Genomic DNA, 21,774 nt, shown 5'->3' with positions numbered 1-21,774 from the left:
ACTGGATTAACGATTAACGGACTTAAGATAATTTAACGGAAGTTAACGAGTCCGTTAACATTTTTTAAAGTTAACTTAAAAGTTAATCCGTTAATAGAAATGTTAACTTCGTTAATTAACGATTAACGGATTAACGAGTTAATGCCCAGCTATGTCCGTGTCCCTCTCCCCACTTCGATATCTTGCCTGCTTGGTTTAAATGATTTTGATATTTATAAATGTATTTCTGAATATTTAATTACAAATAATATTAAACTTTAATTTATCTCTCAAGTATTTAAATGCAAACTTATTATATTATATTAACATGCCTTAATTCCTTTATATATTTTAATTTTATTATTATTATTTAATTTCTCACCTCCCAACCTGATCCTCATCCTTTTCTGTACTCCACCCCGGTTTTTTCTTTTCCTAAACGTTTCCTAACCTCTTCTCCCACACCGTTGTGGCTAAACGCAAACCGCGAAAGCCAAGAAAAAAAAAAAAAAAAAAACCTAGGTAGGTAACTACAATTTGTTTGTCGTGGCAAATGCACAAGCCGTGCGAGCCAACAAAAAAAAAACTACAATTTGTTTGTAGGTAATAGGTATCCTATCCTCCTATGTGTATGCTTTGCTGAATGTGAACTGAATTGAAAACACGTTATGCATAAAATGGATTGGCTTTCCACGATATTTTTTAAAAGAAATTATTCTTTGATATTCTCACAATCTTTCTTACTTCTTACTAATATTATAAGTTTGTAAGTATGGACAGTATGGATGTCAACATGTTTGTTACTCTTTCACGCAAAAACTACTGAACGGATTTTGATGAAACTTTACAGTATTATTGTTTATAACCCAGAATAACATATAGGCTATGATTTATGACGATCTGTGACAAAAACCATATTTTATGTACTTGATACTGTGTTTACCTGCCTACCGCCATCGCTGCTCGCCGGCTGATCGCGTGTGATCGCGTTGGTTTGGCCGAAGCTTAAATGCAAGTTTTTTCATATTTTTTATTTAGTTAAGGTAGGCTAGTTAATCTACTATATTTTCATTTCACACTAGGTACACATTTAATTTAAAAAAAAACTTATTTTTATATTTTATTTTGTTCGGAAAACATACACACATCAACATGGTCTAGGGATAGGTAGGTATTTTTTTCAATTAAACCTAAATAACTAAAATTCTATATTAAAATAAACCTTGTTTAATAGCCTATCTAATCTGATAATAAACTTTTAGATAAAGTTAAATTAAAAAAAAACTCAGACGAACAGGAAAAACTCAGACAAAATTTCAATCTTAACTTTATTTTTGAAACATTAAAACTTATTCAAAACCTAAAAAAAAATATTAATTCTATTATGTTATTATACAGTCCTTACTAATAAGCACATCCTAATCTAATACAATTTGAAAGACAAAGGTTCTTTTTGTCAAGGTTTTACATAGGTAGGCCTACTTACCAGCTTACTTACCTAACTACCTATATTTTACAATTACATTCTGAACTTTTTTTTTCATTTTCAGATCAATCAGCAAGAGAAAAGTGCAAAAAAGCAGAGTGAGTGAGTCTGTAGTGAGTGAATTTCATAATTTTCAATTCATTCTGTGCACACATGTTTAGAGTTGCGGTTTAGATTAATCTATGGAATATTATCTATGCCTGAATATGACTGTAACTTGTTTTATGAGCCTTAAATAAATAAATAAATAAATACTACGAGTATAATTTAAATAAGTTTTACGTGATGGTTGCGATTTAGTATTAAGTAATTCCTGTTTTATTAACAAAGATGCAGATATCTATACCTAGTAGGTATAGATATCTGCATCTTGACCTCTCTACAGATTTATTATAAGTAGGTATTACCTACTTATAATAAATCTGTAGAGAGGTCAATTCTGTACATGAAATATATTTTCAAAATAACTATCAGGGGGTGATTAGTGATCGATACTGATGCCAAAAGTGCAATCAGTAAAATTTTTGTCTGTCTGTCTGTCTGTCTGTCTGTCTGTCTGTCTGTCTGTCTGTCTGTATGTTCCTTATAGAAACAAAAACTACTTGACGGATTTTAACGAAACTTGGTACAATTATTCTTCGTAGTCCTGGGCAGGTTATAGGATACTTAGGAATTCCCACGGGCACGGGAATTAGTGGGAAAATCCTTTTGTATGAAAAATCTAAACTGCTTAAGTTAGACGCTTGAAATTTGGCATGCAGGTACCTTAGTAAACTTAAAGCTTAGTTACAACAGGATATTGCAAAATTCCCACGGGAACGGGAGTTAGCGGGAAAAAACATTTGTATGAAAAATCTAAACCGCTTAAGTTAGACGCTTGAAATTTGGCATGCAGGTACCTTAGTAAACTCAAAGCTTGGTTACAACAGGATATTACAAAATTCCCACGGGAACGGGAGTTAGCGGGAAAAACATGAAAAAATCAAAACCGCGTAAGATAGATGAAGGGGGTAAAACGGGATCCACGCGTACGAAGTCGCGGGCGGCCGCTAGTTTTAAGAATAAAACCTATCAAAAAGGTTGAAAATAGTACTTATTTCTCATTACCTACAGACAGGGTGTAGGTAAATATGAGCCGACACTAGCCCATGTTAACATGGGCATATAAATGGTATGGTGAAGTCAGAAAATTGATATCTTAATTTTAATTATTTTAATTTTCATACTAATCTGATTTTATAAAATTTATTTTAATTTTCATACAAATCTGATTTTATAAAATTTATTTTGTATGAAAATTAAAAACATAAAATTATGATAACGGTAGGCAGGGACGTACAAGTCATTTTAAGTACGTATTTCATTTTTCTGTTAAGTATCTTTTTTTTTAAAAAGATTATTAGTAATTTGTTATTCTTATTATACAAATTACTAATACTCCCGTTAGCCCCTCGTACTAAGCTTAAATATGCTTGTTAAGGGAAAAATGACGATTTGTAAGAACTATTTATTAGTCTAAACAAATAAAGAAATTTTGACTTTGACTTTGTATCACGAGTGAGCTCACCGCAATAGTCGAGCGGCGGCGGGGACCGAACCCGCGTTCCCCGGATTACGAGTCGGCCAGTCCGGTACCCGACTCCTTAATCGAACCAACAGGAAAAAAAAGTTCACGTGGTCCGATTAGTCGGACAAAGCAGTCGGACCACGTGTTCAGAGGGATCTGTAACAAGCTAAATTTCACGCGGGTGAAGCCGCGGGCAAAAGCTAGTGTATAATAAGTACTTAGTTACAACTGTCTCTTATTATTTATTCCATCTCTCTCAGAAAGTAATTTTTAAACACAATATGGTAATGTATTTTTACTTCTGTAGACGGGTGCGTTTTAATAATATCAATAATAGTTTGTTTCACTTCGAGTTTCTGGCCATAGGAATACGTAGATCGCAGCGCTTCGAGGACTACCAAGTAACTCACTATAATATTACTGTCAGCAAGCATAGGTACGAATGTGTTGAGGCGATGAATACTTTCAAAATCCACATTCGTGAATACCTCGCAGAGTGATGAAGCGAAGATGGTGAAAATAGATCGGTTTTCGAACGAAATATCAGTTTTCAAAAAGTTCAAACACGCTTCTCCGAAGTACATTGCTATTTTTGAACACGCTTTTTCCCATTCTGGGTCGTTGGGCTGATTTTCACAACCCGGCATACAACATGGCGTCTTCATCAGTTTTACCTGCTCATCACCAGATTTTTCGGCTGAACTTTCTTTCTCTAGGTCTTTCAAATACTTGGCTACAGATTCTACAAATAAAACTGTTATATTCCAATAAGACAATATTGCATAATTTTCTTCAGGTGCCAATGCAGCTACAATTTTCGTTTGAATATCTTTAAACATTTTTGCCGGGACTGTAGCCGTCTTCTGTATATGTTTTTTGGTGTAGATTAGAAGATCTTTTAGCAGAACCTTGCAGTTATCCCTAACCACATAGGATTTATCCTTCTTCTGTCCCCATGACTTATAACAGCTCTCCAAGACCGGGTGTAAAACTTTTTCATATTTTTTATATTGTGTTTCTTCATCTTTGATCGAAAGTATGTATGACGTAAGCAGTCGTACTCTTGTCGTAAGCTTCATATCATAAACATTCGTCTCGGCCATAAGTTCTGCTGTAGATTTCAATAACACGTCTTCTACAAAAGCCGGTTCCAGGAGCTCAATAAAGTCAACAGCTTGACTTTCTAAGGATTTTATGATCGGTTCACAGTTTGCTTTTGTGGGGAGTGATATCAAATATAAATAACTTTTGACGAAACATGCAGGTCGTACAGGCATGGGCAAACTTTTTACGTTACCTAGTGTGAGATATATAATCCGGTTCTCCTCCTGTGATAACTTATCAATGAAATTGCTGAGCAACTCCCAAATTTGGTTGATGTTTGATTCATTTTTTTCTTTAATCAAAAGATCATACGTTTGTTTGAACAACACCGTTTTTATAGAAGAGTTTTTAGAATTTTTCCAAATATTATGAATGAGATCTTTGATTTCGGAAAGTTGCAATTTATTAAACGCGAGCCGTATGCCATGTTTTTGCAATGAAACTGGCGCGTTCACCAGACGTTGAATACATTCTAATGTATTAGCGGAACTCATGTTGTACAAAATAGCATTGAGAGAAGGCAGCGCATACTGAAGGTAGTCTTCCTTTGCATAAGTCAAAATGCCTTCTAGATTTGGTGGTGGTCTAACGAATTGCATTTGCTGGGCTATATTCTTCCTTAAGCTTAGCAGTGTTGCGTCTGTGTCACTCCAATTAATTTTAGTTTCAACTGGAGCATAATTTGCGACCACTTCGAAAAACTGCTTACGAGGTAAAAGAATGCATATGCCATTTATGGCAGCCTTATGACTGTTCGGCTTCTCAAGTTGATTTTTGTATGCTTCAATCCATGTTTGAGCTAAAGAGTTCGCCCAATAAATCCTCAGTTTTCCCAGTGATATCCTCAAGGAAATGGCGTCATTTGAGCGCATTGCTGCAATTTCAGCTTCGTAGCGGTCTAAGAGACCAGGGTCGTGCTTCAGCGCGTTAACACACACTTCATCGGTTTGCTTTAAAGCGAGGGAATCTTCAAATAGATTTCGCCTCAGTAGTTTCTGTGCATATAGGTCCGAAAGGCTAGTTTTCCACGATTTTTCTTTTTTAATTGTGATCAGATACCTGATGGTCTCAAATATTTTAGGGTAATCTTCGACCCTCTTTTTCCAAGCTGTAACCAGTTTTAGAATATTATTCAAAGCTCCAATGGTAATAATCATATCTACTTCATTTGTAACTTCTTTGTTTAGCTTTTTAAGTTCAAGATTATATAAATAATCAAACAGTATATTCTGCTCTTTCTCATTAAGCTTCTTTCGATAATCTTCAAAAGTATCAAAGGTATGCTTCTTTTCGATTATTTCAGGGATGGTTTGGTTGTGAAGGAGTTTGTATACTATAATCGCTTTTACACAGAACGGTACACTGTTTCCAGATTCTATGTAAACTTCCATACTAGTGAATAGGTCATTGAGAGTATTCCATGTGTTCTCATCAAACTGGTGTATTGCGTTCAAAGATATGAAGGTGTTTGCAAATTGAACTTTGAACTTAAAAGGTTCATTAATATGCTTTTCGCGATAAAATTGCAAGAGAGTTTGAATATGTCGTGGATTGCGTCTGGTGCAATGTAATAGAATTGACAGCATAGCAGTGCGTTCAGCAGGATTTGATTCGGCGCGAATCAACTTTTTCAAATCATTAAAAGCTGATTGAAATGGAGCAAAGCGATACCAACGGTAAATATGAGCATTGCTAGCCGAGATGTGCCTTGATGATGACATCTTCAAGCTGCAAAGTTGCATGCGAGGTTGTGCTCCACCGTCGAGACAAAACGCGTCGTCTTCTAGATTTACAGTTTTCGATTTACTCTTCTTTTTCTCTTTATCAATGAATAGTTTCCTAACAAATTCGAACCTCCTATCAATCGGTAAGTATTGAACGAAATGTTTAATGTTTTCGAATTTAACCCAATGTTTCATTTTCTTATTTTCAGTCTGTTGAGTTAGAAAATCTTCAATTATCTCCTTCTTCAAATGTTTGGCGAAAGTAGGAAGGTGGATGCAGCAAGCATATTTCATAAAGTTTTTTACAATTCTGTCGTGGCACTTCCGCATTATTGTTTCAGTGGCCTTGCTCTTAAATATTGGGATACGGTATCTCTTGAGCGATTCTATGATGTCAAGATATTCTTCGGTGTGATCGTTCAATAGAAACATTGTAATTTTGACTTTTCGTCTGAAATATCTGGTGTTATCAGCTGTTGCATATATTTTGAAGTACTTGAAGGAAATTTCACACAGGCGTTTTAACGTTTGAGATTTAATTTCGCGTGCGTGCTTCGAAACGATGTTTTCTATGAATTCTGGAGAGCAGTATGGGAGCCATTTTTGAGCTATTTGCAAGTCGTCAGCGTAGAATTCGTAGAACGCTTCAACGCGTGCTGGGTCCCGTAGATGGAGTCTTATGGCGAGAATCAATTTGCTCTTACTCTTAGAGGTCATTTTTGGGAAAAGTTCATCTTTCAGGTATTTAGGGTTGATGATGTGAGCGTACTGGTCATCGGTTATGAGCCAAGTGCATTTTTTGATTGCCCTGGATACGTACAGCATGTCTTCGGATGTCAGGACCTGTAGTATGTACTCCACATTTCTGGTAGTGCTGGCGACGTCAATCTTCAAAAGGTTGTCGACGTCTGGGTCGTCATAGTTGATGGGTTCCAACGCAGTTTGATCGGCAATGGCTTTTTTCACTAAGCTGTTGAAGTGACGATGCCTTTCTCCTAGGTTCTCACCCTCTAACACCACTGATGCCATGTTGAAGCCTGAAAAAGAAAGAAGATTTTTCATTTATAGAAGTAGGACCAACCACCTACATGTACTTGCAAAATAATTTTCAATTAGTTCAATAAACTGTCTTATCCTACTAAAACCTGACAAAATATTTGTCACTCTTACGTAATAAAAAAAACAAATCACAATCCCCCTCGAATAAGCTATTACCTACGCTTCTTGAGTAGGTAAGTATGAAAAAATAAACTTTAAAATCGAAATACACTTTCATGTTTTTAGGGTTCCGTAGCCAAATTAATGGCAAAAACTGGACTGATTTTTTGCAGTCAAAAGCGGTTTTGACTAACGCCCTTGGTCAAAACCACTTTTGACTGGAAATATCAGTCAAATCAAAAGTGATATTAACCATCAGTCAAAACCACTTTTGACTGTTTTTTCCAGTCAAAAGTGGTTTTGACCGATTATAAGTACACATAGATGCCCTTTCATGAAGCTAGCTCAAACGGTTATAAAGATTCCAAAAAGTCAGTAAATTCACGACTTTTTGACCATGAAGGTTAATTCGCTGTTAAAATGTAGGACTGCCTGAATGAATCACACAACACAACCTATTCCGACTAGCCGCGCTATGGAACCGCTGGGAAGGGGTATTTTTGTTCAACAATTACGACGAAACTAATAAACGTAGACTAATAAATTTACATTCGTTTTGTAGAATAGCTCAAATACTAATAATACAATGCAAATACATTAATCATACTTTAACAACCTGGTTTTTCTTGTGTTGGAAAATAACTGAAAAAGAAGTGAAAAAAATATATCCAATTCCATTTTTTTTTAAATCTAGTAGTTTTTAATTTTTCAGCCAGGGTCTCTCAAGATGCTTTTGTGACGTTGGGGCAGAAAAGTTCTCGAGTGGCGACCACGGCTGGAAGACGTAGCGTGGGCAGGCCTCCTACTAGGTGGACCGACGATCTGGTGAAGGTCGCGGGAAGAGCCTGGGTGCGGGCAGCGCAGGACCGTTAATTGTGGAAAACCTTGGAGCCTTTGTCCAGCAGTGGACGTCATTCGCTGAAACGAACGACTATACCTACCAAGACCATTACCTACGTCAACAGATATTTTATTAACTTTTATCCTACCTACTAATATTATAAATGAGAATGTCTGGATGTTTGTTACTCTTTCACGCAAAAACTACTGAAAGGATTTTGGTGAAACTTTACAGTATTATTGTTTATAGCCCAGAATAACATATAAGCTATAATTTATGACCAACTGTGACAAACTAAATTTCACGCGGGTGAAACCGCGGGCAAAAGCTAGTTGGAAATAAGGTTGGGTAAGTAAGTAAGTAGGTAGGTACCTACGTTTGAACAAGCCAAGCAAGTGAGTTTTGTAAACTGATTTGATGAGTAATAAGTTTTTTTGACGTCATTCCGTTGAATAGGCCGGAATAAAAATCATTGCATAATAATTTGTAATTCTTAAAATCTTACCTTCTATCTTAGATCAAATTAATCTAAGCCTTCTATGTGATTCCAATGAGATGGTCTCCGTGCTTGGTAACCGTGGAAGTAGCTGGTATTTGCACATACAGAGTTATTTTTTATCAACAAAGCAGACTGTTTTGCAACAAGACCGGTCTCGGACATATCGATCGGTCCAGATCGACCAGTCTCGTGCGTTCGTAGCGTAGAGCGAGAGAAATAATAGAGACGTAAAGAGTAAAAGAGAGGAAACGTTAGGAGAACCTGTTGAATCTTGGCCTTGGACAGAGTTGTAACTCAAAACAATAGGCTGGGTTGCACCATCTTACTTTAACTTTGACAAACGTCAAAAACCTGTCAAACTCCATACAAAATACATCGGATAACGTTATAGTTACGGTCAAAGTTAGGTGGTGCAACTGAGCCTTAATATAATATTGTTTTAGTTACAACTCTGTTAAATTATGCGGTTTTATGAACAGTTGTCTAGGGCAGGGTTTCCCAATTTTTTTTTATGCCAAGGAGCCCTAATTGATTATACTTTTCCTAGCGGAACCCCCGTACTACTCCGCCCGCACGCCCTAACCCTCCCTTGTGCGTTAAACAAGTCGGTGCGCGCGAACAACATCGGTCACGAAACGTGGGATAATATTTTTTACGGAACCCTTGCGGCCTTTCCACGGAACCCCAGGGTTCCGCGGACCACCTTTCGGGAACCGCTGGTCTAGGGTATTAGACTAGTATTATATTATCTGTGATATTAGATACTTTATTTTGTCAACATTATGACATTATCGTGAAGTTAGGTAGATTTGCCGACGCCACCGACGCCGTGCAAGATATCGTATGCTTTGCTGAAAGCCTGGAACAACGTTTAAATGCATAGCATAGATGGATTGGCATTCCACGATATTTTTTATAGAATTTCTTAAATCAACATCAATAATCTATACTTATAATAAATCTGTAGAGAGGTCAATTCTGTACATGAAATATATTTTCAAAATAACTATCAGGGGGTGATTAGTGATCGATACTGATGCCAAAAATGCAATCAGTAAAATTTTTGTCTGTCTGTCTGTCTGTCTGTATGTTCCTTATAGAAATAAAAACTACTCGACGGATTTTAACGAAACTTGGTACAATTATTCTTCATACTCCTGGGCAGGTTATAGGATACTTAGGAATTCCCACGGGAACGGTAATTAGCGGGAAAATCCTTTTGTATGAAAAATCTAAACCGCTTAAGTTAGACGCTTGAAATTTGGCATGCAGGTACCTTAGTAAACTTAAAGCTTAGTTACAACAGGATATTGCAAAATTCCCACGGGAACGGGAGTAAGCGGGAAAAAACATTTGTATGAAAAATCTAAACCGCTTAAGTTAGACGCTTGAAATTTGGCATGCAGGTACCTTAGTAAATTTAAAGCTTAGTTACAACAGGATATTGCAAAATTCCAACGGGAACGGGAGTTAGTGGGAAAAAACATTTGTATGAAAAAATCTAAACCGCGTAAAATAGACTCTTGAAATTTGGCATGCAGGTATTTTAGTAAACTTTAAGCTCAGTTACAACAGGATATTGCAAAATTCCCACGGGAACGGGAGTTAGCGGGAAAAAACATTTGTATGAAAAAATTTAAACCGCGTAAGATAGACGCTTGAAATTTGGCATGCAGGTACCTTAGTAAACCTAAAGCTTAGTTACAACAGGATATAGCAAAATTCCCACGGGAACGGGAGTTAGCAGGAAAAAACATTTATATGAAAAAATCTGAACCGCGTAAGATAGATGAAGGGGGGGTAAAACGAGATCCACGCGCACGAAGTCGCGGGCGGCCGCTAGTATAAATTATTCTTTGATATTCTCACAAAACCCACATAGGTAACATTACTTGATTACTGTGTTTACCATAGTGTTTACCAATTATTTTTTCACAATGCTAAAAAAGGTATTCGTTCTGAAAAGTAAATGCAAGTTTTTTCAAATTTTTTTATTTAGTTATGTAGTTAACATACTTTTCACACTACACATTCAATTCAAACAAAACAAACAACTTATTATTTATTTTATTTTATTTTGTTCGTGAAATATACAGTGAAACAAGAATAATAATAATAAATAATAAATATCTTTGGACAATCTCACACAGCGCCATCTAGCTACTATTACTTATTCTGTGCCCAAACTAAGCAATTAATATGCTTGTGTTATGGGTGCTAGCTTAACGGATATACTACTTATATCCTTTTTTTTTAAATACATACATATTATACATAGTAACACCCAGACCCGTCACAGAAATTAAAATTCATCATTTCAATTTCTGCCCGGCCGGGAATCGAACCCGGGACCTCTCGGCATAGTAGTTCGTTCTGAACCACTACACCAAACGGCCGAAGAATAACATAATATCTACCAAAAAATTATACAAATTCAAGTTCAAAGTTTAATTTAAATGTAAATAATGTCATTATAAAAGAAAAAAATACGTTTAATGGTTTCTAAATTAACAATAATAATCTTTCATTTGTTTAAAATAAAAATTGAAATGCATTTTTACTTCAGTTGATGGATGTTCTTGCAAGAGATGCAGTATTTCATCCCATTGCCCGTCTCTTTCACAATCAACAAAGTTATGGGAGATCTTAATAATGGTTAAATAACCCGGGACAAAGTCTATGTCCGTAAGCATATTCTTATAAATTTTAATTTGCTCTTCATTGTTGCAAAGTTCTTGCAAAGTCTCGAAAAAAGCTTTATGAAATATGATATAAATACGAGGAAAGTATTTTTCAACATCTTCCTTCAGCATTTCAAGACATTTTCGTGCCAAACCGTCTGTGTTCAAGGTGTTTTTAACTGTTTGGTTGTCATCCTCAGACACAGTTGGCTCCAAATTTTTCAAGTACTCGACGGTCAATTTCCATTTAGTCAAAAGGGTGTAGTGTTCTGATACCTTCAGGGACCTTTGTAGTTCGTCATTGATGTCTGAAAACAGTTTTAAAGGGGAGACCACATTACTATTAAGTGCGAACTTCTCAAGATTACTTCGCAGGTAGTCAAGTAGCGCTTTTATATTCTCCTTCCATTGATATTCTTCTTTTAGTTTTCCTAGGGCACGCTGTAGTATAGGCATTAACATAGATTTGTATTTACGCTCTTGATCTTGTTCATCTTTAGCTTTGAGCAAATACACAGACAATAAAGATATTATCCCATTACATGGATTTATATAATGATGACGCGGTCGCTTTGCGTCTGGCGACTTACAGAAGAATTTAAGATCGATTAGCTTTTTCAATACTCTGACGATAAAATCTTCGTTAATTTTTTCCATTACATCTTCAGCGTATAGAATCAATCTTTCTTCCATAAAATATCGTTCAAACTCATCAACATTCGTATCGGGCTGTGCAAGATATGATTCGAAAAATATATAATTTCTTTCTATGAACTTTGGTTTGATTAAAATAGGTATACTTTCTGTTTTATACATCAGGGAATAAATAACTTTGTCCTCTTTGTATGTTAGATTGTCAATGAACATTTCTAATAGATTCCACAGTTCTTGTACTGTACGATCATCTTTTTGACGACACAGAAGTTTGAGCGTTAACTGAAAGATGACGGAGCGGATGGTACTATTTTTTGTGTTAGACCAAAGATTATGAAATTCTTTGATTAAATCCCCATTGTGCATTTTTGTGATTGCTAAACGTATTCCAAGTTTCTGAAGGGATACAGGTGAATTGAACAGTTTTTGTACTTGTTGTGGGAAAAGTAATGGCTTCATGTTGTAGAATATGGCAAGGACTGACGGCACAGCATACTGGAGGTAGTCACCCTTTGCGTATTCAAGAATCACGTTGGCTGGAGGTTGAGGGCGCGCAAAATGCATGTTTATAGCAATGTGTCTACGGATGCTTAGCATCAAACCGTCTTCCTCGTCCCAATTAATTTTAGCATCTTTCGGGACGTACTTATTTATCATCTCCAAAATATCTGTTTGGGGCATTAGAGTACAAAGATTGCGAACCACAACATTGTGGTTAGTGGGCAGCTCTAGGTGGAGTAAATGTTTATTTACATATTTCTTAGCCACTGATTCCGGCCAGTAAATGCGGATTTTGCTAAGAAATTTCTTCATATACAATTTACTGTCATTTAGCAAATTATCCACTTTATCTTCATATCGTGCAAGTAGCCTTGGATCATGTTTGAGAGAATTAATGCAAACTTTTTCAGATGGTTCTAAAATTAGAGATTCTTCAAACATTAGGCGTTTCCAAGGTTTGTGTACATTATACAAAGGTGAAAGATCATAGTCCCACGAGTGTTCCATTTTAATTTTAATCAGATCTTTAATTTTCTGTACCACGAACGGGTAGTCATCCATTGATTTACGCCAAGCCTTCAATATTTCCAGAACGTTTTTCAGTAACTCAGCTATCAAGCTAAATTGCTCCTCATTTTCAATTTTATTCAAATCATCAGCCTTTTGAAAGACGTGATTGAATATAAAATTAAAAATCCTGAATTGCTCATCCTGTTTGAGTTTAATACTAAACTTTTCAAGAGTATTATTGTAGACAAACTTTCTTTCAATTAGTTCTGGTATGGGCTCATTTTTAATAAGTTTACGCACAATGATCGTCTCAATATATTTAATTGAGTCATCATCAGATTGAGAATAAACGCCCATTGATTTAAACAAGTCGTCTAAAATACTCCAAGTTTCATAATTATATTGGCAAATATTAGTTTCTGAAAGTATCTCATCTACAAAATTTGTTTTGGAATCGTAACTATCGTTGATGTGTTTATCACGATAATATTTTAAGATAGACTGCAAATGTGACTGATTGCTACCACAGCATTTAATTAGTACTTTAAGAAAGTCGTATTTATCTTCGGCACATGACGGGCGGCGCCTGAATTCGTCGAATGCAATTTCAAACGGAGCAAACTTATACCATTCATAATTTCTATTATGAAAAAGATCGAATAAGATTTTCGCATGTGCTGTTTCAGAATCTGGTAAAAAGTTTGATCCCTGGGATTTGTGTATTTGCTTAATAAACACTTTGTTGACAAAATCAAAACGTTCTTCTTGTGGCATACGTTGAATGAAATGCTGTAGCCATTCAAATCTTAAACCGAAAGACGACTCAAAGCTGTGCGCCATACTTGCTTGTTTAAATATGAAATCTTTTATATTATCTTGCTTCAAATATTTTGAAAAAGTCTCTTTGTCAAGATATGCCTGGTATTTATGAAAATTCTCAATAATGTTATTTGGGCATTGCGTCATGAGTAGTTTGGTTGTCTTTTTATTCAGTTTTAGTGTTTCGTAGGGTTTCATTTGCTCTATAGCATTTAAGAATGTGGTGACATCTTTTTTCTGCACAAATTTCACTGCATCAATCTTTTCCTTAGATAGGTCGCCTTTTGGGCAAAGGTTTAAAATATTGATCGATCGCTCGCAAAGTCTTTTAAAAAGTCGAGGTTTCTTAATATTTTTATAATGCTTAGTAACTTCAATCTCTATAAAAGGTATAGAACAACTTGGTAGCCATTTCAGAGCGGCTTCAACATTATCTTCAACGCTGTAAAACTTTTCAGCCCTTTTTTCGTCTTTTAAGTTGTTTCTGATGCTTTTCAGCAATTTATTTTGAGCTTTGGCAGACATGTTTGGAAACAAATGACATTTTAAATACTCAGGATCGATTATATTAGCATAATTGTTATCTGTAATTAACCATGTGCCTTTTTTGATTGCTCTGGAAACGTGGAGCAAGTCATCACTTTTAAGAATATCCAATATGTAATCAACATTTCTGTTTTGGCTTGAAATATCTATTTGCAGTAATATATTCACATCGTTGTTTCCTGTATTTACATCTGTGTAGTTATTTTCGATTGCTTCTTTGACCAATTGATTGTGATATCGGTGTTTAGCTCCAAGAGGTTGTAACTCATCTTCTTTTGTGCTCATCTTATTCTCTTATTTCTGGAAACAATTTAAAAGTTCATGATTAGTTTAGTATAAAAGGTGTTGTAAGAATAGGTTGGTAAAAATTTGAACTTTTACACCCCTCCTTAGTAAAATGATATCAAATGTGGATAGTGAGTTTCAGTTTGCGTTTTTGCCGACATATATTTTAACGGCGTTCGTCTACCATTTAGGTACTAGTGATAAAAAGAACCCAATATAATCACCAAAAGAGCGCAAAAAACATTTGCTAGCACTATTTATATTTTATTCGCGGAAAAACTATTTTCCGCGAATTCATTCCCGTAAAAGTCGTAAGTCGCGATTCAATAACATTAACTTTATTGATTTAGGAACATCGGTTTGTTATGCCAGCTATTTATAAACTTGACTGCTATTACAAAAAATGAAGGTCAATCGTAGCTGCATTTTTGCTTTAGATTAAAATAGATTGGTGTGTATCTTAGTGCTGATATTAGTAAACGTCTAAACAGCCATGTTTAAATAAATCATTAGCATAATAATAACACAATACGGTACTTACTACAAAATTGATATAAATGTTGCAAAATGGTAATAATTTACTGAAAACTTTTACAAAGTTACAAAAGAATGAGCGGAAAGTCAACAAGTGCTAGTGTTGGCTGTCTTAATAACTGCTGGTAGGTATTGTACTGGTAATTTAATTACCTAATGTCTTGCTGGTCAAGAATAGTAACGTTTCATTCTTTAATGTGTGTCAGAAAGAAAGCAGCCTATTAAATTAATTAATAAAATGAAAATTGAAAAGAAGCATAATTAAATTATAGTCTGGATGTTCAAATGTAATAAAGCTCGTAACCATTTAAAGTTATAGATATAAAATAAATAATTTATAAATGGGGAGCAACCAGTTTCGATTACAATGATGAGAATCTTTATGTAAATATGTGTAAATTAATAACACGTTATCAATAACGGTACCGTTTAGTGGTAAATTATACACATCTCTACTACTCGGTTTTGAAGTTTGATCTTTTCATTCGATTCGTTCTTCGTTCGCAAAAAACGCGGCAAAAGACAAATTTACATATTCCGATTTTGGAAGGCTCACGTTAGCTTTTTATGGCCTGTGTATTTATTTCTGTACAATATCCGTTGTCGCTTCCAACAGAATCATTGTATTTCGTCTTTGATCTTCCTTGGCGTTCATCCGGTCTGAAAATATCAGTATTTTTTTTTCATTCGAGTTACGAATTGGGCTCAGAGCCTCAGACCAGCAGGACCCACGCTTCAGGTGACCAACTTTGTATAGGATGATGGACTGCCCACTCACAACTTTTTTTTTTAACTATTAAAAGGTGCTATAGATGCTAAAATTACAGTAAAAAATACAAAACATATGGTAACACTTCAAAAACTATGTAAAACCGTCAATATTTTATCTCGTCTATCGTCGTCTGAAGCACATAATTATCTTAGTTTGTACTTGGTCAGTACATTCGGCAGATATTAATACTGCTGTTGAAAAAACACAGGACTTTTACATATCTAGAGTAGATACATTGTCCATTAATTTAGTTTTCTTTCCGGACTTTTTTTTATGTGACAGGAGGCAAACGAGCAGACGGATCACCTGATGGTAAGTGATTACCGACATCCATAACATGATTTTTTAAGCATCAAAATTATGAAAACATCCATAAAGCAATTCATTAGCCTTGCTTGCTACCCATTGTCCTATTGACCACCTGGAATATGACACCTAGTCCTCATCCAATTAACATTCAGAGATTTATGGCCTGCTTTAAATTGCAATTTTATTGCTTTAAACTTAAGAAACATGAATTTAATCGATTGATACAAATTACTTATGTAGGTATTTGTAATTAAATTGAAAATTACCTAGGTATGAGTGCCCTAAATCTTTCAATAATATTGATAAACTGCTTTTTGTTATGATACATTTACTATGTTGTTACACCCACTAACAGTGTGGTTACATAGCTAAAGTATTTTGAAAAGTTTTATTTTGCAACTCAATGCATAAATTATTTTTAGAATCGCGCCGTGAGTTAGATAAACTTATATCAATTTACTTACCTTTGCTTTTCGCCAAGTCACCCTGTTCAAGGTTTTGACAAACCCATATTTCACGGAAGGTAATCTCAAATAGAATTCGAGACATTATTGATGTTGCAACAGCCATTGAGTTAAAATTTGTGTGGTCGAGACACCATAATGCACCGGGATTACATGTCGCAAACCTTGTTGTAAAAGAAAGATATAGTGTGAGTCTTGATAAAGTGCACATATTTAAATAGATGAAACTAGACCTATTTTTATGGACGAAAAAAATAACAAAAAATACCTATCCTGATAAAATAAAAACAGTAAATAATGCTAAATAACAGGCGATACCTATTTAAAAATACATAAAATACCCAGACAATGCAAACAAATAATAAAAAATATACTTTTTGAAAATAATCTGCATTAAAATTCGTGTTTTTTTTTGTTATTTGATAAATTTCTGCAAAAAATGCCCCTCTAACATTAGGTACTTTGTGTTATTTTCTATCGTATTACTTTTGATCTTGTGTCATGTCTTTATCCCTATCACAACATTTGCTATGATGGTTTGAAATTTGAATAAAGGCCTGCCACCACATTATTCTCCGCCTCAGGTACTCGAGTGGCGACTTTAATCTTCTCTTCGATCTTCGAAATCCCATCTTAGGCCGTTCGATTTTTTAAAGTTATTTTTAAAACACTTTTCCTATGTTAGAAAACCAGTCATAAAATATGAGAGGACTATCGGACTAGGTATTTTTGACTCCAAGTCCCGAAATGCTAAAAAAAAGAGAAAGAAGCTATACATAAATACTTAAGGCATTTCCATCTAGTATTATACTAGTAGTGATCAACGTTAGAAACTGAAATCAGATTGACAAAAGGCTGCCAATCAACTCATCCAGGGGTAACTTTCAAGTAAAAAAAAAAGACACGAACAGGTCGGGATGAAAGATGCTAAAGTCGAAGCACAATAGTCTATTGCAAAATGAGAATCGATTTCAGATATAATATAGGCCTACCTACATAAATGACGACAATAACTTGAGATGATGATAAGGATACGGATTTTACTGTTCGTGTTCGTGAACTTAACTAATCAACTTCCAAAAAAGGAGGAGGTTCTCAATTTGACTGTATTTTTTTCTTATTTACCTTGTAAAGTATGGGTTTAGAATACCCAAAGCTTGAAAATTCACCATCGAAAAATACATTCAGTACCTCTAGTACGAAAAACTTTCGAGTTCGTTTCGTTGCGTATTCAAAGTGTCATCGAAAAATTTTGTATGAAAAATTAAACAGCGCCCCCTAGGGCGGCTATAATATAGGGGGCGCTGTTTAATTTTTCATACAAAATTTTTCGATGACACTTTGAATACGCAACGAAACGAACTCGAAAGTTTTTCGTACTAGAGGTACAGTCCTATGATTCAGTCATGTAAACCAATCCTAACACTTGGCTATCTAAGGTTTTTGGGTGTGGTGCAAAAGGTCAAAATGTGGGTCAATCTTATTGAAAGGTCGGCCAATACAGATTACAGGTTATTGTGTGCAATCGATCGAGTAATGAGTGCATTTGCTATTCAGATATGCGGATTCGGACCAGACGGAGTAAATTATGGAGCCAGATCTTGGATTGACTCAAATTTGTGGGACGATATTTCACTTATTTGTCGCAAGATAATCAAGTGGCCAAGTAAAGTAATTACTTGATCCGTACTGCGTAATTAAGTAGGTAATATTGTGAGATGTTGCAGATTAATTTTATTTACTGCCACCGGTTTGTTTTATCTGTAATGGTATTAATGAATGTGGTTAAATACAGATATGCTTTTATGATATTATCTTGTTAAATCATGTTATTATATCAGTCGGTTTATTGCTAGGGTCAAAATATAATGCGATTTTTAATAGGTTACGTCTTCTGGGAGTCATTTTCGGTAAACGTGAATTAGTGCGCCTCAGTCTGATCATGGGACAGCCAAACATATAACCAGACTCTTGTTCTCACTAATGCTACTCTTAACTAATTCGTGAACTTTATATTTACGTATTGTTATAGAGAGACGTACATAGATACATAATATGTATATTATAAGTAAATATTATGTAGTTACCTATGCAATAAAGACTTTCCTTCTCTTACATCAGAATCGATTGGTGCAAAAAGTGAAATGATTGAAATCCGGAATATAATACCGATTTATCTATTATTTTGCGTGTGATATTCGGCACGTTAGCTTTCCTTTTTATTCGTGTAGCTTCAGTTCTCTAGAATCATGCAACAGCCAAAGCATTTCACACATATTTTCAAGAAATTATGCTTACGACAGTAAATAAATTGATTTGATTTAATGCTCCAATTAGCAAGCGTCAAACTAAGCATATTATCTTGAAGGTGATAGATATCAATCAACTAACGAGTATAGGTAAGGGGTAAAGATACAAAATTCCATATCTTCTATCCAGGAATAAATGCAAGTGCGAATCAAGATAACATTTGCTCCCAAGTAAGAATTCAAATTCAAATTAAAAAGCTTTTAGTTGCGATGGGGGTATGGCACAAACACCAGGACAATCTATCTACTACTACCTATAAAACTGAAAGCCTGACTGACTTAAATGTCGCAATATATCATCGCTTCTGTTGGGGTTCTTGGATTGGCCGAAAAATTATTCTTTCCGAAAAACGTCATCAAGTCGATTGGGAATTCCATAAACTTGGGTTGACGTTCCACGAAATATACGATATCTAAGGAACAAGTTCAAGAAAACATAGGTACTATTTCTATTACCTAAGTAATTCACTTTTTACCAAGTTTCAGCTGAAAAAACAACTGCTACACGCGGAATCTCAACCACGTTTTTCTTTGCCAACTTTTCCAAACTCTACATTGGAAGACGGTGTTGACCTTCTTAAACAATCGATGTACATCAATAATAGTGTAAACTAACATAAAATAATCATGTAGGTTTAAGTTGTTCGTAAATCAATAAGCACAATCGTTCGTGTTTCTGATCCGTGAACAATAGAGCATGGTATTGACATTACAGTTTCGCGAATGCAAGCCGTACGTACAAATGTATGCAATTCATGCATATCTTGCGGTTGTGCAGTTTGTAATGATATATCGGGACAAATTACAGCAACACTAAGTAATGCTTCCAATACCGAGGTGGGCTTTGACTGGCGATAGAATCTCTGCGAGCATATCCATTGCTGGTTTGTACCTACATGTCTGCTTTAATCAGACTATACAGTGTGAGTCACGTTAAAGTGTACATATGAAAATAGTTGAAACTAGACCTATTTTTTTCGACAAAAAAGAGGTCAAAAAAATTTTGGGATTTTTTTTTAATTTTTTATAGAATTTTTTTTCTTCCAATTACTTATTGTAAAGAAAACGTAATAACTTTTAAACTAAGCGGTATATCCTCATAAAATAAAAACAGTAATAATGCTAAATAACAGGCAATACTAAAAAAATACATACAATACACAAAAAATGCCAACAAGTAATAAAAAATGATACTTTTTGAAAAAAATCTGCTTAAAAATTCGTGTTTTTTTGGTTATTTGATAAATTTCTCCAAAAAATGCCCCTATAACAGGTGGTTTTTATTGTTGTGTATTATTCTCTATCGTATTACCTTTGTAAAACCAAAAATTGCATGTCTCTATCCCTATCACAACATTTGCTATGATAGTTTGAACAAAGGCCTACCACAACATTATATTCTCCTCTACAGGTAGGGACAATTTTAATTTTAACTAAAATGCTTATTTTACTTCGAAATCTTTTGTTTTTACTTGAAATCTAACTTGTCTTTATCAAAATTACAAATCTAGAGCCATTTTCAGTTTCGTTGTTAACGAAGCGTTGAATGGCGCGCCCGGAGAGGCTTAGTTCAAACGATCATAGCAAATGTTGTGATAGGGATAGAGACATGAAATTTTTGGTTTTACAAAGGTAATACAATAGAGAATAATACAAAACAATAAAAACCACCTGTTATAGGGGCATTTTTCGGAGAAATTTATCAAATAACCAAAAAAAACACGAATTTTTAAGCAGATTTTTTTCAAAAAGTATCATTTTTTATTATTTGTTGGCATTTTTTGTGTATTGTATGTATTTTTTTAGTATCGCCTGTTATTTAGCATTATTACTGTTTTTATTTTATCAGGATATACTGCTTAGTTTAAAAGTTATTACGTTTTCTTTACAATAAGTAATTGGAAGAAAAAAAATTCTATAAAAAATTTAAAAAAAATCTCAAAAAATTTTTGACCACTTTTTTGTCGATAAAAATAGGTCTAGTTTCATCTATTTTCATATGTACACTTTAACGTGACTCACACTGTATTTTGAGATTAACTTTCATACCAACATGTAACTGGGTGCCTACTCATAATGGACAGGATCAAGAATTCTATTTCATCATCATCATCATTCCAGCCACAGGACGTCCACTGCTGAAGAAAGGCCTCCCCCAATGATTTCCATATTGCCCAGATTGTAGCCTGCATCCTACGCCTCCCTGCTACCTCTATGAGGTCGTCGGTCCACCTCATTCTATTTATTTGCTTGTCAATCAGAAAAAGGGAACCAGTGTAAATACAATATTCTAATAACCTTCCTTTGGCATCTGAGTGAGGAACACCCGGACCTGTTTTCTCCGAGCTACATCTGTATATAATAAGGTTATTTCGCTCCACGGTTATAAAAGGCTTATTCCATAGATTACCCCTTACAAAATAACATGGCTACTTCTTAATACCGGCGCCGATGGCGTAGTGAATCAATAATACATGTTTAAGCACCGGGTAGTAAGTGGATCAAAGCTATTTGTCTAGGCAGACTGTGGCCTACATTGCCGATTGTAAAGAACTGGAAATTATTTTTCTTGATTGTTTGAAATTACACTAAAATAACTGTATCAATATTCAATTTTGAAATTTATAAATATTTTAAGAGATATTGACTTATTATTGGTCATTCGATTTGGATTGCTGCGGCTGCTACCCTTGAAAATTCACACTTTATTTAGCATTCAAGTAACTACGACACCATGATACTCAACATAACGATCATTATTACCTCTTTATAATATCACAGAGAACTCAATACATATTTAGTAGATATACATTATATGTAATTTATTGCCGACTATCATGTAAATTACAGTTATGAATCCTGAAATAAACAACTCATTTGCTTATTTAAAAAACATGTAAGATCTAAAAGATTTTGGAACCTGTCTGTCAATTATTGTAAGTCGTAACAATAATGAGACAAAAAGACTTCGCATTCAAAACCGACATCGCTCGTACTTAATTACACTTATCTCTAATTAACTGCCATTATCT

General features: G+C 34.7%; 2 protein-coding genes across 3 annotated transcripts; both read right to left on the bottom strand.

Annotated features, from left to right (window-relative positions):
• Positions 1-1,290: 1,290 nt before the first annotated feature.
• LOC135082275 (uncharacterized) lies at positions 1,291-8,542 on the bottom strand. 2 transcript variants are annotated; one of them, XR_010259382.1, is made up of 3 exons: positions 8,365-8,542; positions 1,877-6,897; positions 1,291-1,811 (listed from the first exon to the last, which is right to left on the bottom strand). XR_010259382.1 is itself a non-coding variant. In XM_063977051.1 (2 exons), exon 2 carries the CDS (start codon positions 6,887-6,889, stop codon positions 3,275-3,277), a length of 3,615 nt encoding a protein of 1,204 aa, XP_063833121.1. In that variant the 5' UTR covers positions 6,890-6,897; positions 8,365-8,542; the 3' UTR covers positions 1,291-3,274. The 2 variants fall into 2 exon arrangements, 1 of the variants encoding a protein (XP_063833121.1); XM_063977051.1 differs by having other exon boundaries at positions 1,291-6,897.
• Positions 8,543-10,407: 1,865 nt separating this feature from the next.
• On the bottom strand, positions 10,408-14,983 carry LOC135082274 (uncharacterized). The gene is made up of 2 exons (XM_063977050.1): positions 14,896-14,983; positions 10,408-14,369 (listed from the first exon to the last, which is right to left on the bottom strand). The coding sequence occupies exon 2, from the start codon at positions 14,352-14,354 to the stop codon at positions 10,866-10,868; it is 3,489 nt and encodes a 1,162-aa protein (XP_063833120.1). The 5' UTR covers positions 14,355-14,369; positions 14,896-14,983; the 3' UTR covers positions 10,408-10,865.
• Between the last annotated feature and the right edge of the window lie 6,791 nt (positions 14,984-21,774).

This window comes from Ostrinia nubilalis, chromosome 21 (assembly GCF_963855985.1).
Source record: "Ostrinia nubilalis chromosome 21, ilOstNubi1.1, whole genome shotgun sequence".
In the NCBI taxonomy this organism is placed as follows: domain Eukaryota; kingdom Metazoa; phylum Arthropoda; class Insecta; order Lepidoptera; family Crambidae; genus Ostrinia; species Ostrinia nubilalis.
The sequence above is the reverse complement of the archived record's forward strand: the minus strand, read 5'-3'. Positions and strand labels throughout refer to the sequence as shown.

What these genes read in the sequence shown, in the direction of transcription:
- LOC135082274 (XM_063977050.1), bottom strand. Translation starts at nt 14,354, where the DNA reads ATGAGCACAAAAGAAGATGAGTTACAACCTCTTGGAGCTAAACACCGA.
- LOC135082275 (XM_063977051.1), bottom strand. Translation starts at nt 6,889, where the DNA reads ATGGCATCAGTGGTGTTAGAGGGTGAGAACCTAGGAGAAAGGCATCGT.